The 16,902-nt window shown below is 52.7% G+C and overlaps 1 protein-coding gene across 1 annotated transcript; it reads left to right on the top strand.

The window, feature by feature from the left end:
* Positions 1 to 2,516: 2,516 nt before the first annotated feature.
* LOC127052827 (perforin-1-like) lies at positions 2,517 to 4,401 on the top strand. Its single transcript, XM_050956935.1, has 2 exons — positions 2,517 to 3,085; positions 3,366 to 4,401. The coding sequence occupies exons 1-2, from the start codon at positions 2,559 to 2,561 to the stop codon at positions 4,399 to 4,401; spliced, it is 1,563 nt and encodes a 520-aa protein (XP_050812892.1). The 5' UTR covers positions 2,517 to 2,558.
* Positions 4,402 to 16,902: the final 12,501 nt, after the last annotated feature.

The raw sequence follows: 16,902 nt of genomic DNA, 5'->3' as shown, positions 1-16,902 counted from the left end.
TGTTTCCTGCTTCAGAATCCTGGCACATAAATGGGGGGCAGAGATGGGGACTTAGGGCACCCCCACATCCTGGAACAAACACAGGTAGGGGGCTCAGGTCACCCACAGATCCTGGCATGGCCAGAGGGGGCGAGAAAGGGACTCAGACCCACCCCGTGACTAAATCCTGCCACTCGCTCTGACCCCTTGTCTCCCTTCCCGGTGTCCCACCCCTCCCCACACCCTGTCCTGAGAGCAGAGGGGAGCAGCAGGCGACACACATACCCTGGGGCGACCCAGCACCCACAAACACTGGCTCCCCGGCAAGTTTTCAGCTTTCAGTAGAACCCAAGAGTCCTGGCTCCCATCCCTGTGACTGGGATCTCATGGGGGGCCACCCTGAGATTGCTCCATCAGGGCCAACTGCAAAGAATGGAGAAGACAATCCCCAAAACTGATGGTTATTCTAATACTTAGATTCATCAAGCCAGCAACAAAACAGTGTCTGCAATAAGTTTCTGGTTACTCAGAAGCCAAAACAGCTCCGTTAAAGAAACCAGCCTTGGGCTGCAATCCAGACAGCCAAGTGAAATACGATCAGAATTACTGAAAATCTTGCTCATCATATAAAAGTACTGGACACATTCCCCACTGGAACAGTGAATATTTCAGTACATACCCAAATGCACACTTACAGCCAACTCTTGTGAACTATACTTAACTTCATTAAAAAAGAAAAGAAAGGGGATTAGTTAAAAGATCATTATCCAGCCAGCGATGAATAGAGTTCTTAGGTCAGCTTCTTAATAAAGATGGTGAGCTTCAGAATTGCAAAGAGTCCTTTCCTGAATCAATTCATTAGGTTATCATCCCAACTAGATAGGCCAATGTCCAATATCAGGGTGATCCAGACTGGAACTGGAGACCTCAGTCTTGTGAATCAAACTTCCCCCATGAAGCTTAAGCAGACCTGAGATTACAGGATCAGGGCCCAAGAGTTCTTTTATAGTTTGTGGCTTTGAAGTACGACCTTCTATTCATAAAGGACCACCCGTAATTAGCTGCATGAATTAATATAAAGCAACTACCTACCTCCCATCATTTACAAGTAATTAACTGCATACTTCAAAGAGGAATGAAGACAGAGATGTTATTCCATTTACAGTTCATCTAAATGTTAACATCTCCTTTGGATCTCTGAATTTACAGAATATAGTGACAGACAGGGACAGTTCAGTTACATTGTCAGCCTCTAACGGTATATATGTAAACACACAAAAAAACACAATCATTATCTACTAAAATGTCTGTAAAGGTTGAATATGGGCTAGTTAATCTGCTAGTGTTTAACCCCTCTGGGCCCTGTGTTTCCCACCCCCCTTCTGACCCCTAAACCCCACTCCCCTCCCAGAGCTAGGAAAAGAACCCAGGAGTCCAGGCTCCCAGCTAGCACCACCACCTCCTCCTCTAGCCACTAGATCCTGCTCCACTCTCAGAGTCAGGGAAAGCACCCAGAGTCCAGAGTCACAACCCCCTCCCCTTCCAGAGCTGGGGAGAGAACCCAGGAGCCTTGGTTCCCAGCCCCCTCCCCCGCTCTAACCACTAGATCCCACTCCCCTCCCAGAGCCAGGGATAGAATCCCGGTGTCCTGGCTCCCTATCTCCCCACTCTAGCCTGCCCGACCCTAGTCCAGATTTACAGTTGGATCACTGATGTCAGGATCTGGCCCTTCCCCCCAGCCAGTCCCCCCCTTGCTCTCCCTTCTTCCCCTGATACTCCTGGATTCATTCAGGGGGAGGGGATTTCGCTGTATGTGGGGGTCCCTCTTTCTGCCTGCCCCATCTCCTGATTGACAAATCCAGACAGCTCTGGAGAGCTCAGCTCCCTGCACTCTGATCCACCTGACATCCGCATCAGGGCAGTCCCTGGAAATGCAGCCACTCCAGCCCAGCTGCCGTGATCCCCACACAGGAGCCTTGTGCTTTGCTGCAGACAGGTAACCCAGGGGCAGGGGAGACTGGGGGACATGTTCTTCTCTCTCTCTCTCTTCTTGCAGGAGGCAATGGGGCTGTGAGTATTTCAGGAAGGTCACCCTGCTGCCTGCAGCTCACATGGGGGATTCAGTTCCCAGCACAATGAGGGGAGATTCATTTTGGGGGTGGGGTGGGGAGCGGGAGTTTACACAGGTGCATGTCCACCCAGCTCTCTATTATAGGGAATGAGAACTATTCACCCATGTGTCTCATGTCCCAACTACACATGACTAAACCAACTGCCCCCTTGAGAACAGAATCAGAACTGCCAGGTTGAATGTGTCCTAGTCCCTGTACTGCTCACACCCAGCAGCAACTCTCCTTCAGAATCAGCGGGCAATGGGGCAGGCAGGCTATAGCATAGGTTGTTGGAGAGCTCTTCTCTCAGATCCAGGGAGGGTCATAGCACCTTGCAGGCTTCTGGGATGCTGCTAGGATGTGTTGTGTCTAGATTGTTGTTCATGAAGCCTCTCTCTGTTTCTCTCCCTCTAGGGAAGCTCAGAGACTGAAAGCCACTCCTAGCTTCCTGGCACCATCGCACCAGCCATGGCGAGATCCGGTGTCTTCATCCCTCTGCTTGTCCTCTTCCTTCTCCCTCAAGTCTCTCCTGACTGCTACACTGGTACAGCTGAGGATTGCGAGGAGACCATGGCCTTCGTCCCCGCGCACAGCTTGGTGGGGGAGGGCATCGACGTGACTACTTTGGAGTGGACGGGGGCCAATCTGGTGGACACCAGCCTGTGGCGCCGCCCAAATGGCACCTGCACCCTCTGTGAGAACCGGCTGCAGGGACGGCAGAAGCAGAGGCTGCCGCTGGCCGTGGTGGACTGGAGGGTCCAGATCGCATGCAACCGGGAGTTCAGCAGCTCAGTGGAAGAGTCAGCCGCAGCCGTGGGCCGGGCACTGGCGTTGGATGTGAACAACGACTGGATGTCAGAGCTGGAGCTGCTAGCGGATTCCCACGGCCCGGCCTTGGGGGGGTCCAAATCCCAGCTCACCAGCTACGCTTACCAGAAGGAGCTGCAGGACAAGTACATGTTCGTGCGCCAAGAGGTGCCCTGTGTGTATTACAGGTGAGATTTTCCCGGCTAGGCCCCTGCCCCGCCCTGCTCCCCGCAGCAGGTTGTTCTCTGCTGCCCCCGCCACCCTGCTCTCTGCAGCCCAGCGCCCCCTACTGCTGCAGCAGGGTAATGGGGTAGCACTGACTGCAAGAGGAGAGCGTCTCCTACTGCGCCCCCATGTGCCAGGGAACCCATGGAGTGACCTCTGGGGAAGTGGGGCTAGTTTGTTCAGGAGAAGGTGCAGGGGGTCTCTGGTTGGCTCCTAATTCCTCTCTCTTTCCCCTCTGGGCAGGTTGAGACTCACTCCACACCCCACACTGACGCCCCAGTTCTTCCAGGCCCTGAGCAGCCTCCCATCTAGCTACGACTCAGCAATATACCGGCCCTTTCTGGCCACGTACGGTACCCACTACGTGAGGCAGGCAGACCTGGGGGGGCATGTGCGGCAGTTGATAGCCATCCAGACGTGCCGGGCAGCGCTGGATGGGCTGACAGCCACCGAAATCAAGGCACACCTCGACTTACAGTTCTTGCAAGACCTGGGCCTGAGCAAGCAGGGCAGCGAGGGCCAGGGGATCTCCCAGGCGCCCTACATGGAGAAGCGCATGAAGGTGACAGGTGGCCACAGTTACTCCAAGCAGCTCTTCTCCACCAAGCAAGATGCCAACTCCTTCTCAGCCTGGATGGAGAGCCTCAAAGCCAGCCCCGACCTGGTCTCCTACTCTCTGATGCCCATCTACACTTTGATGAGACCAGGCGACCGCAGGCGGGAGGCGCTGAAGCAGGCAGTGAAGGAGTACGTGGCTGAGCGGGGACACAAGAAGAGTTGCCCTCGTAGCTGCCCACAAGGGAGTCAGGTCGACTCCAAGGACCCCTGCAAATGCTACTGCTCCGGCAACCCCCTCACCGACTCCGTGTGCTGTTCACTCAAGCGGGGCACGGCCCGGCTGAAGGTCCATGTGCTGCAGGGCACAGACCTGTGGGGAGACACCCTGTCCGCCACTGATGCCTACGTCAAGGTCTTCTTCCAAGGGCAGATCATGGAGACGAGCCTCATTCGTGAGAATAACAACCCCATATGGTCACAAGACCTGGACTTCGGACCGGTGACGCTGCCGCTGAAGCCTGAATTGAAAATTGAAGTATGGGACAAGGACCTATGGAAGGACGAATACCTGGGCGTCTGCACAACCTACCTTGAGGTCGGCAGGAGCGAGACGCTCACCTGCAGCCTTGAACACGGCCTCGTGTTGTATTCCTACACGCTGGAGTGCGGGCCCAACCTGGGGGGCAAAAACTGCCATGAGTACGTGCCTGTGAGAGGCTAAAGAGCTAAAACCCAAAGTCCTGGCTCCCAGCCCCCTGCTTTAACCCACTAGCCCCCATTCCCTTTCCCGAGCGTTACCAAGTCTCCCAAGAGAATAAAGCGGCTACACCTTTCCAAACTAACCCTGCCCGTCTCAGAGAGTGCAGGGGTGTGTTTAGACAAATCCCTTTGTTGTTCTTAGTAGGTCTAGTTTTGCTGCTTCCAACCAGAAGTTGCACATTGAAACCATGAAACTAATAAATGTCTGTGTACTCTTGAATTATTTTGTTTTTATTTTAAAAGGTTCTCCTCGTGCTCGCCAGCCGCCGTGGGCTCTGTTCCCTCCCTATGGCACAGGCCTGTGTTGAAGTACATCCCAGAGCAGGACAAGCAATTGCCACATAGTGTGCATTGAACGGGCAGGCCAGAAAGTTCCCAGATTTGGGGATGTTTTGTTCATTGAACGGGAGTGGGGATTGGAGGCTTCTCAAATTCTCACAGTGGGCGTCCAAATTGGCACCGGTTGAGCACCGAAACTGCTCCATCCATCCCGTCACTCATTTTAATCCCTGCCCAGCCTGGCTAATAGCAAAGTACCATTGATGGACGTATCCTCCATGAGTTTATCTAGTTCTCTTTTGAACCCTATTAAGGTCTTGGCCTTCACAGCATCCCCTGGCAAAGAGTTGACATTGAGGGTTCAGGGTGCTGACAATTTAAATGCCATACGGACGCTGGGCAGAGATAACTGGGCCCTTCTGAGATGCTGGAAGGGGTAAATCCGGCCCCAGGGCAGGGGATTGGCTGGCTTGGCAGGGGGTGGGGAATGAGATATGGGGCCTTGTCCCTCTTGGGGGTGCTGACTCCAACCCAGCTCCAGGGTGTTGCACTGGCTGACTCATGGTGGGTGGGGAATGGGGTCTTTCCCCTCTAGGGGCCGTTGGCCCCTATCTTAACCCAAGAGCCACATGACATTGTGCACTCAAGGGGCAGCTGCCTCTGGGTTGGAGCAGAGGGGACCTGTCAGGGTATGGCCATTTCCTTTCCATTTCAAAGGGAACTTCGCAGTCCACATCAAAGCCCCCAGGCACAGGTTGTGCAGGAGCTGGTCTGCAGACGCAGGCAGGATGCTGGGGGCTCCTGGGGCTTGACTCTTTGTGGCTCCATGACTCACGGGCTGCCAGTAAGCCTCTGAGAAGAGGCGGCACCGAGATGTGGCCAGAAGCCCCTCGAGCAGACAGCCCTCCGCAGCTCCCACCCCTCCCAGTGGAGAGTAGGAGAATCAAGACCACAGAGGTCAACAGAGCAGGCTGAGCCCTGTGCAAAGAGAAACAAATATCAGCTGGATTGTTTAACAGGTGGGGAGATTGAGGCAGGGAGAGGGCGGGGGTAGGCCAAGGTCAAGGAGCTGGGGATAGAGCCCAGGAGTCCTGGCTCCCAGCCCCACCCTCCTCTAACCCACTAGACCCCACTCCCCTCCCCGAGCCGAGGAGAGAACTCTAGTGGGTTAAATCTGTGGGGCCTTGTACGGCAGACACGGAAGGAGGAAGGACACTGGGAGCCTTTGCAATGGAAAATATTCATGTACCAGTAGCGATACGCCCATTCCCAGCCAGCCCCAGAGCTGGGGGGATCGCTGGAAACAGGACACAGGGCCATTCCCCCTTAGGAGCTGCGGCTCCACTCTAGCCCTAGGGCAGGGGATTGACTGGCTCATATGGGTGGGGAACAGGCCATGGGACCTTTCCCCTCTGGGGGCACCGAACTCCACCCTTCCCCACCACAGCTACCAATTACCCAGGTATCCCCAACACAGTCACCTCCCACCCCGGCCCCCTTCTGGCTGCCTTGGGCAGATGGGTTATGGGATTCGGGGCCTTTCCTGTCAAGGGGGTGCTTCTGACACAGCCCCAGGTTGGTGGGGAAACACTTTACCTGGAGTTTCCATAAGGAACCATCCGGGGCTGGGGAGAGGACAAGTGGGTCGAGATGGGCCAGAGCTGCTGGGGTTCCTACAGATCCTGTCTCCCAGAAGACCTATCAAGGCTGATGCCCCACTCTGGCACTTCGATTGCAGAAGGTGGGGCCCGCAAGGACTCCAAAAATTAATACTGGCCACTCCAGGCTGGTATTAAACTCACAGGGTTGCAGCTTTTCTCCAGGGACTGGAGATGCCTGGAGAAGCACTGCCCCCTACTGGTGGATACTGTACTCAGCAGGCCTAAGAGGAGACACATTCAGGTTACTTCAGTGATGAATGACACCAAAGTGCTCACCCAGCACTGAGATGCAGCCACCTCTGGGGAGGGGCAGCTGGGAAAAAGGAGGCAGCATCTCAGCAGGCAGCGGATTGGGGAGGGATGGCTGTCCCCTTATTGGTGCCTGGCACCTTTGATCTGCACCCCCTGGCCCCTGCTTCCCCCCATTCCCATCAGCCTCTGCTCTACTTGGCTGCTCCCCTCCCCTCCACCACCCTCCCCATCTGCTCCCAGCCTTAGCACGGCCTTCACACTGCCTGTGTTGTACCAAGTGGGGGCCCTCACCCCACCCCTTGACTGCCCCCCTTTTCCCTGGCTCACAGCACCCCCTGCTCTTTGTGTTTGTGGGGTGTCAGCTGGCCCAACCCCCCACAATAAGCCAGGGAGGGGTCTCTGACCTCCTTGTCCCTCCACTCCCGAGCCAAGCTGTGTCTGACCCATGGCAGCATGAGCCAGATTTTGCCTCTCCCCGTTAACACAGAAAGGGGTCAGGACTCCTGGGTTCTCTCCCCAACTCTGGGAGGGAAGTGAGGGCTGGTGGGTGAGAGCAGGGAGCCAGCACTCCTGGGTTCTACGCCGAGCTCTTTATTTTAATGCTTAACCTCTAAGCTGCAATGTGGAGTAACATTTCCCAGTTGCCTTGGTGATTGAATGAAACATGGCCCTCCTGGTGTGACATCACCCTGCACCTGTTCCCCAGCTGCCCCTCCCCAGAGGTGGCTTCATCTCAGTGCTGGGTGAGCACTTTGGGGTCGTTGGTCACTGAAGTAACCTGAACGTGTCTCCTCTTGGGCCTGTTGTAGTGCAGTATCCACCAGTAGGGGGCAGCGCTTCTCCTGGCATCTCCAGTCCCCACCAGCGGTTCATTTCCTGTTAGTTCCTTCTGTATGTGCAGTAGTCTGACTCAGTGTAGGAGTCTAGGGAGGCTTTATGATTATCCCCTCCCAGAGCTGGGATAGAACCCAGGAGTCCTGGCTCCCAGCCCCACCACTCTGACTACCAGACCCCACTCCCTGTCCTGGGCTGGGGACAGAACCCAGGAGGGGCTGAAGCTGAGGACCTTGGAGTCCCAGCTAGAACTTGGCAAAAATGTTTATCAAAAAGCACAGATTCATGTTGACAGAAGAAATTTAGGAAATTTGCGTCAACTTCAGAAAATTGTTTCTCGCTCCCCCAAAATGGCAAAAAATGTAAAATGTTTTGTTATTCCAAATCCAGTCAAAATCTCCCAGTTTATTTTTAAAAGCCCTCACAGCATTTTATTTGACCAAACATGATATTTTATGTGCTTTCACTTTGCCAAAAAATTGAATTTTTTTCATATTAAGCCAAACTAAAATCTCCCCGCCCCCTAAGGTTTTGGCATCACTCCAAGTCATGCAGTTTGACGAGGATTTGGTGTAGGGAAGGATCATGGAGCTACAGTGGATCACAAATTGAATGAGTGAAGATCGTGAGGCAGTTGCAAGAAAGGCTTTAGCAAAGATGTGGACACGCTAGAGAGAATCCAGAGAAGAGCAACAAAAAGGAGAAAAGATTTAGAAAACCTGACCTGTGAGGGAAGGTTAAAAAACTGGGCATGTTTAGTCTTGAGAAAAGAAGGGGAACTTGTGAACAGTCTTTAAATATGTTCAGGGCTGGTATAAAGAGGACGGGGTCAACGGTTCAGGTAGGACAAGAAGTAATGGGGTTAATCAGCAGGAAGGGAGATTTAGGTTAGAAGAGTGCAGGAAAAATTTTCATCAGCACAGAAAAGGTCCCCTTCCCTGCATTTCTACCCAGCTGTCCCCTAGTAGGGCCCAGTCTTCTCCCCGCAGGCCCAGCAAGGGTCGATGAGGATTTATGAATCGGCCCCTTGCACAGTTCTGCCCTGATCTCTCTTACAGAGACAGAATCCCAGTCTAATGCAAGGGGCGCAGAGCTCGCTTCAGAGGTTGCATCGCCGCTGGGTTGATCAGTTCTCCCAAGAGCCAGCTGTGAGGATCAAACTTTATCTTACTGGTGGCTGTCCCTAACAGACAATGCTGGAACAGAATTTCACTGGATCTAAAGTGGGCCAGGCACTGGGACCAACTGCCTGCCAGCAGACACCCCCATTGTTCCTCCATCAGCTGCAGGCACGGCAGGGTTTAGCCATAAATAGCTATGCAGATATTAAGCTTTTCACCCGTGGAACTTCAGCACCAGAGGTGTAGCAAGCGCCCTCCGTACCCTCCGACCGGAGGGGGCCCCGCAAGGAAGGGGACCCCTAAAAGTGGCAAAAAAAATGTAAGGTATAACTAGGTACGTGACATTTATTGATGCTATTGCACAAGCCATGTCGGTTTTACTGACAAAATCGTGAAGTCATTATGATACATCATAATGTTATTGGCTGCATCAGTTGTCCGTTGGTCAGTTTCGAATTTTAGTTGGACCCATTCAAAGAATGTGTATTTGCGTTCATAATGGCAGTTGGTGGATAAATGTTATTAATTTAGTTGTTTAGTTTTTTATCGTTTCTGCATTGTAAGGGGCCCCGGACATATGTTTGGAGGGGGCCACGTTCTTCGTTGCTACGGCCCTGCTCGGCACGTGTCCTGATCCCTTGCTTTTTGCCTAGCTTCCGTGAGGGCAGCCGTGGCTGAGTGAGCCGAGCCTAGTCTCCTTCCCATGGCCCTGGCGACACCTCCTGGCTGGATCCGCATGATTCAGAAGGAGACTGGAACTGGGAATGAACGGATCAAATCTGAGGGCTTGGAAATGAAGCTAGATTTGTGGAAAAATCAGGAGCTGGGGCTATTTTGGCCACTGCCCCCTTTGGAGAGAACTTTGGGATGGTGATGAAGAGGCCAGGTGGAAACAAGTTTCACCATCAGGGCAGCCACCTGTACCATCTCCTGAACTCCACCAGGTAGGGTTCCCGATTCTGGCTGGCCCCATTCCTGGAGGTTTCATCACATGACAGAATCTTTAATGAAAGATTAATCTTTAACTCCTTGTCATACCCTGCCTCCCATCATCCCCCCACCCCTGGCACTCACATTAGAGACAAACACCTCCATCTGACCACTTTCCAGCATCTGCTCCTGTTCTATGTCCAACACCACACCACTGTCGGCTGCCAAAAGAGTAAGGGACTGGGTCAGCTCCCTTCTCTCCCCTCTAAACCCAAGTGAACCTCCCTGAGGCAGGGCTAGAACCCAGGTTTCATCAGTCCCGCTCCAAACAGCTCCCCTCCCCTCCTGGAGGTGGGACTAGAACCCGGGAGCTGGCTGCACTTCAGCACTGGGCAAGCCCTCCTGGTGTGATGTCATCATGTCGCTGTTCCCCAAGTGCTGGTCCCCAGAGATGGCAGCATTTCATCACCAGGCAGCCCTCCTGGTGTGACATCACCTTGTGGCTATTCCCCAGCCGCCTCTCCCCAGAGGTGGCTGCATCTCAGTGCTGGGTGAGTACTTCAGGATCATTCATCACTGAAGTAACTTGAATGTTTCTCCTGTTAGGCCTGCTGTAGTATGCTCCCCAATCTGGCTCTATACTGATTATGTGATATGTATGTACCCTGTGAACCTTGTAACCAGTACGTGTAACCTCTCATAACTCAAGCCCGACCCCAGATGTACAGCACCTTCTTCCTTAACTTGTGTAAATTTGATTTTAAACATTAGCGTTAATAAAAAAATTAATATGCACCAATAGGTGGCGATGCTTCTCCATGCATCTACAGTCCCCGGGAGCTGCTCCTGTAACATCGGTTCCTTCTGTATGTGCTGTAGGATGACTCAGTGCAGGCATCTAGGGAGGCTTTATGATTATCCCCTCCCAAAGCCAGCCACAGAACTCAGGAGTCCTGGCTCCAGCCCCTCCTCCCCTGCTCTAACCCACTTGGCCCCAGTCCCCTCCCAGAGCTGGGATAGAACCTGCTTGTGTCGGGGCTGGGGAGCTGAACGGGGCAACATTTTTCAAATTTTTTATTTTAAATGCAGATTCAACTTGACAGAGAAATTTTATGAATTTGTTTCAATTTCTATAAATTCTTTTCGGCCCCGTCCCTAACATGGTCCAAAATCTTGAAACATTTTGATACTTCAATTCCAGCCAAAATCTTCAATTTAATTTTAAAATCCCTCCACACCGAAGCATTTCATTTGACCTAACATGATTTTTTTCCTGTGTTTTCACTTTGCCAAACTACTGGTTTTTCTTTCTTTTCAGGTTCACACACAATGAAATTTCCCCCCTGAGTTTTTGCACAGCGAACTGCATGAAAATCAGGTTTTCACATCACTCCAATCATTCAGTTTGAGGAGGATTGAGTGTTGGGAAGGACCTGGAGGCTACAGTGAATCGGAAATTGAATACGAGTCAAGACTGTGATTCGGGTGAAAAAAAAGTGAATTTTCTGGTGTGCAGAATCAGGAGTGCCATACATGAGATGTGGGAGGTAATTGTCCTGCTCTACTCAGAACTGGTGAGGCCTTCGCAGGAGAACTGTGCCCAGTTCTGGGATCCACACTTTAGGAAAGATGTGGACACGCTGGAGAGAGTCCAGAGGAGAGCAACAAAAATGAGAAAGGTTTAGAAACCCTGACCTGGAAGGAAAGGTTAAAATCTGGCCATGTTTAATCTTGAGAAAAGAAGAGGGGACTTGGGAACAGTCTTTAAATATGTTCACAGCTGGTATAACGAGGACAGGGATCAATTGTTCTCATTGGCCACAGAAAGCAGGGCAAGAAGCAACAGGTTTAATCTGCAGCCAGAGAGATTTAGGTTAGATAGCACGAAAAAACTGGAATCAGCACAGAAAACGCCCCTGCCCTGCATTTCTACCTGGCTGTCGCCCGGTAAGGCCCTGTCTTCTCCCCGTGTGCCCAGCAGGGTCCGATAAGGATTGGCAAACCTGTCCCTTGTTCAGCGTTGCCCTGATCTCTTTCTCACGGACACAGAAACCCAGTGTGAACACACACACATTAACAGAGCGTGTCTGTCAGGACTGGGTTAATGAGAACTCCCAAGTTGACCCACTGTATGTCTCTTGCCTCAGCAGATTGGGCTGAGCAGCACTTTCAAGCTGTGACCTTCACGTGCCCTTGGATTTGGCAGACTGGTTGCTCAGCACTTCCAAGCTACCACCCTCATGTGCTCCAGGTTCCACACCTCCCTTTTCCCACTTTCACGTTACAATTGTTCCGCTGGTAAGCCACTTGGTGAGCAAACCCCATAGGGTGTGACGTTGCTCTCCATATGATTGTATGAAAATATGCTAATAAGCGTGAATATAATGTAACTGGAATACGCTTCATACAAAAGGTTTCTTGTAAGGCATCATTCCTTATAATCTGTAGTGTGGTCATCCTATTTGCATGAATGTATCATTCTTGTATATGAAACTATAAGTATGGATATAACTCTGAGGTTCTATTGCAATTTTGCAAAGTGTAGGCTATTAACAGTGGTTTCGAATCTTGATGGCTCCCATCAGCTAGGACAATTGACTGTAGATGGCTCTGTTTACTTGCAAGCCTTTCTGTGAGTCAAACCAGGGAAGAATGAAGGCTTGGGGGTCTCACGGGACATGTGACCATGTCACCTGGTACTGAAATCCATCTTAAACCTGGTGCTTTTCCGTTTAGAAGGAGGGGAGGGGACCCAGAAAGACAAAAGATTCTGGCCTTGTTCAAAGCTATATAAAGGGGTGAAATGGAACAAAAGGGCTGCAGTCATGAGAAATCCCCTAGCTACCACCTGAGCTGGAAGAAGGATTGTACCAGGGGAAAGGATTGGGCCCAGACTAGAAAGCTGATTGGAACATCTCTGAGGGTGAGATTTACCTGTAACAGTTTCTTAATGTATTAGGCCTAGCCTTGCGTGTTTTGTTTCATTTTGCTTGATAACTTACTTTGTTCTGTCTGTTAGTACTTGGAACCACTTAAATCCTACTTTTTATATTTAATAAAATCAGTTTTCCTTATTAATTAAGGTAGAGTAAGTGATTAATACCTGGGGGAACAAACAGCTGTGCATATCTCCCTATCAGTGTTATAGAGAGTGGACAATTTATGAGTTTACCCTGTATAAACTTTATACAGAGTAAAACTAATGTATTTGGGGTTTGGATCCCATTGAGGGCTTGGTGTCTGGGTGCTAGAGACAGGAGCACTTCTTAAGCTGTTTTCAGTTAAGCATGCAGCTTTTCGGGATGTGGTTCAGACCTGAGTCTGTGTTTGCAGCAGGCTAGTGTGTCTGGCTCAACAAGGCAGGGTACTGAAGTCCCAAGCTGGCAGGGAAAATGGGCTCAGAAGTAGTCTCAGCACGTCAGGTGGCAGTCCCAAGGGGGTTTCTGTGACCCAACCCATCATACAGGGGTCTTTAGCTTAGGAACGAGGAGAGTTGCTGCAGAGTGAATGGGGAAGTCAAAAACATCTGGGGACAGATCAACCCCTGCCAGCATCTCAGAAGGACCCAGCCATCTCTTCCTCTATGTTCCTATGGCATTTAAAATGTCAATGCCCTAGGAAGCACAGCCACTGGCTTGGGGATGGGGGCACACAGAGCCCCTGGCATGGGCTGGAGCCTTCTTATCCTGGCTGGAGAGCCTCAAAGCCAGCCCCGGTCTGGGCTCATACTCCCTGGTGCCCATCGACCCCTGAGGGATCTGACTTTCTCCTACCCATGGCCATCACTTCCAGAGTGTGACTGGCGGAACAATTCTCACCGAACTGGATTGCTACACAGAGATGTGAATGGGCCACCTTAGGATGCCGCCCTGGAAGCAAACATGCTTTCCCTCTGTCGTCTGGCCGTGCGCCGGGGGCTCGGGTTAGGAGGGGAAGGCTGCTGACCTTTCCCCCACTTTGTGCTCTGTGTGATTTCTGGTAAAGGCTGGGAGCCCGTGACCCTAAAAAACTTTTAGTTCCAGTTTCCTATTGGCTCTTTTTCTCCATGGTACAACGCAAACCCACCTATCAACGTCCCGGGCACGGGGGAGGGTGCTCGCCCACCCAACAACTGAAGGCTCCAGCACCAGCCCAGGGGGAGAAACCGCTAACAAAGCCCAAAGTTCAACTAAATTCAGGAGAAAACAAATAATCAAACAGGAGCAGGAGGTTACAGGGCCATGCCTCTAGGGCTGTCCCTAGGGGGGTACAAGGCCTGAGACAACCCCCCCCAACCCCAGGCCCTGCCCCTTCCCATCCCTACTCCACCCCATCCCCTGAACCCTCACCCCTGCTCTGCCCCCACCCTGCCTCTTCCCACCCTGCTCTGCCCCACTCCACTCCTCCCCCCAAGTCCCCTCCTCCGAGTGATGCTAACGAGGAGGCAGGCGCGACCCCTGCTGCTGGTGCTAGGCTACACACATGAACGGTCTGGGCTGCCTTGGGCCCCACATGCCCCCAAAGCATGGGGCCCAAAGCAATTGCCCCAAACCAGCCTATGGACGGGACAGCTCTGACTTGTGCCGACATCTAGGTCTGCGGCAGCCACTGAGGGGGTAGGCGTCTTCGCGGAGCTCTTGCTGCACAATCCCCAACTAGGTGTAGGGGTAGGGGGGTCTCCATCAGAGCGCTGGGGGCTGGTCCTGGCATGAAGCCCCAGGATCAGAGACCTCCTGCATTACGAGCGGGGGACAGGACGGGACTGGGTGGATCCCCTGGCACTTGGTCGTTTCATGGGGCTTTCCACCGCTCATACATTCTGGTGTGTACTCCCGGAGGCAAGGGCAGCCTTACCACCCGCCTCTGTGGCTTTTCTTGAGTAGGATCTGTGAGAGGGAGCTCCCCGCCCACCCCTCACCCCTGCCCTCTGGACCTTGTTATCAGGCCCCTGCCCCATGAACCCCCTGCCCCCCAACTCACTCCCTCTCCCAACTTGAGAAGGCTCCATGATCTGCAGCCAGTTTGTTTCTGAATCACACGAAGGAAGCATCTGTACACACTCGTGCTCCACACGTTCCATTTGCTCACCCTCGTGTCCCACCCCAATACATAGAGGCAGCACCTTGTGCCATCTCTTGAGAGTGAGGAGCCCCGGGGAGCCAGCCTTTATTCCACCTGGTTCTGCGGCCCACCAGGAATAGCAGCTGATGGCTCCATGAAGGTACGTGGATATTTCACACCTATCCCAGGCACCTGCCCTTTTGTGGCACCAGGGAGACTCTGGCACACGTTTACCTCGAGTGCACCAGGTTGCAGACCCCTTGGATGCAGAAAAAGGAGTTGCCAGTCGTACAGAGCCCAAGGGGGAAGCAGAGGAAGTCATGTGCCAACAAAGGGTCTGCAGGTGGAAGACTTGGACTTGCGTGCAGAGGCAGACCAGACCCTGTCCTTCCTCCTCTAGGGGAGACTGAGAACCCCATAGAGACCCAGTGCTGTCCTGGCGAGGAAAACTCCAGTGCTACCTTCTGGAGTTGGGCCAGGAAATCCAGGGCCAGGCTCGGGGTATTAAGCTGGTCCCAGAGCAGGGACAGGACTAGCTGGTTGAGCACCAGTGCTTTCCGACACAGGAAAAGCCACCAGAACAGTCCGGTTCACCTCCAGAACCGCTCAACCACCCTGCTCTCCAAATCCTGCCTGTTCTCCAATGGAGTGGGATGAGTGGAGGAAAGGTGAATGCTGAGAGAGAGTAGCAAACCCGTGCTTTACTGGATGGCCTGAAGCGTGAGTGGGAGGAAGCTCGCCTGCCACCTCTCCCTGACCACCAGGTCAGAGCTCCTGACTCAGTTGACCAGGGAGGAGGAGGCTGCTGATTAGATAGCCTGGCAGGCCTCCAACCGCACCAGGGCACCTGGGTCCTGCACCATGAACAGCACGTTGGCGGCATATGTTGACAGGACCACAGAAAACTCCGGCTCATAGTCCGGAGCAGATGGAGGCAGGGCTCAATGGCCAGAGTGTGCAGCTGGCCTGACAGGTGACCGGTTCAGTCAGGGACCAGTTGAGCCTGACCAAACACTCCACGGAGGCGCACAGCACCTGGAGGAAACCCACAAACAGTGTCTCAACCTTGAACCCCTGCAGAGTGCCCAGGAGATACCCATAGTCCATCCAGTTGAACGCATTCTCCTGCTCAGGGCAGGAGGGCGAACAACAGACCGTCCCTACACACGAACTCAAGGAGGTCCCCGAGCCAACCAGTGTGGACCCCAGTTACCAGGGCCATCCCTAGGGGAGGTACAGGGCCCAGGACAACTCCCCCTCTACTCCAGGCCCCACCTCCACTCCACCCCTTCTTCCAAGCCGCCACCCCACCTCTTCCTGCACCTGCTTTGCAGCCACTCCACCCCTTCTCCCAAGCCCCCATCCTGCCTCTTCCCACCCCTGCTCCACCCTGCCCCGTCCCCAATCCACCCCTCCCCCCAAACCTCCACCCTGCCTCTTTCTGGCTTCCACCTCCTCCCCTGAGTGACACCAGAAACCAGCAGAGTAGGGTGGGCTGGGGCCAGGTCGCTCACTGCTAGCAGCACCAGGCCACCCTGGACCCCAAAGCTATACTAGAAAAATCCTATTTTAGGTTTGGTATGAATTAGTTAGAATGAAGGATAATAAATAATGTAGTATGTATTAAATGCATTGATGTATATTGTAATTATAATTTGATGTACCCTGCCAGCCACCCTTTCTGAAAGCAGGAAGGAACGGCCTAGGGTGCCCTTGGTAAAGATGCATCAGCCAGAATCTTATGTCTGAAGCTGATTTCAGAGCAGGAATAGACCCTTATGGTCACCACTTTATTATAGGTTTAAAGTTAGCATTGTGAAAGAAGCAGACGGGTGTTTTCTTTAAATTGTAACTTAATGTTCCTGCTTAAATGTCCATACTGTTTCTGGGTAAATTAATCCTGTTTTATGTGTGAATGAGGGATGTGTGTGTTAGAAGATAAGTGAATCTAACTGGCCATTACGTTAGTCTGAGCTACAGACTGGTACCTATAACATCGACTGGAGGGACAGTGCGTGTGTGTCTGAATGTGTGTGTGTGTGTGTGTGTGTGTTTATGTGAACATATGCTAGCTGCTTTACTGTGATATTCTTAGAAAATGCAGCGTACTGCCTTACCCTCTGAAAAGGATCCTGAGTGCTTCTTATAAGCATAACACATGCCCCTGAACGCAGGGCCCCCCAAAGCGTGGGGCCCACGGCTGTTGCCAGTCACTGTCAAATGGCCTTCGCTATGACCATGTAGGCTCTGCTGAGGAGTGAGACAGGACACCAATTCCAAAGGTTGTGGTGCAGAGGTCCCGCTCAGAGGTGGGCACTGGGTGCCTGCACGACAGGGGTAACACTC

The sequence above is a fragment of the Gopherus flavomarginatus genome, chromosome 5 (assembly GCF_025201925.1).
Source record: "Gopherus flavomarginatus isolate rGopFla2 chromosome 5, rGopFla2.mat.asm, whole genome shotgun sequence".
NCBI classification, from domain to species: Eukaryota; Metazoa; Chordata; order Testudines; family Testudinidae; genus Gopherus; species Gopherus flavomarginatus.
Note: the sequence above shows the minus strand (reverse complement) of the source record. Positions and strands in the feature narration are given on the sequence as shown.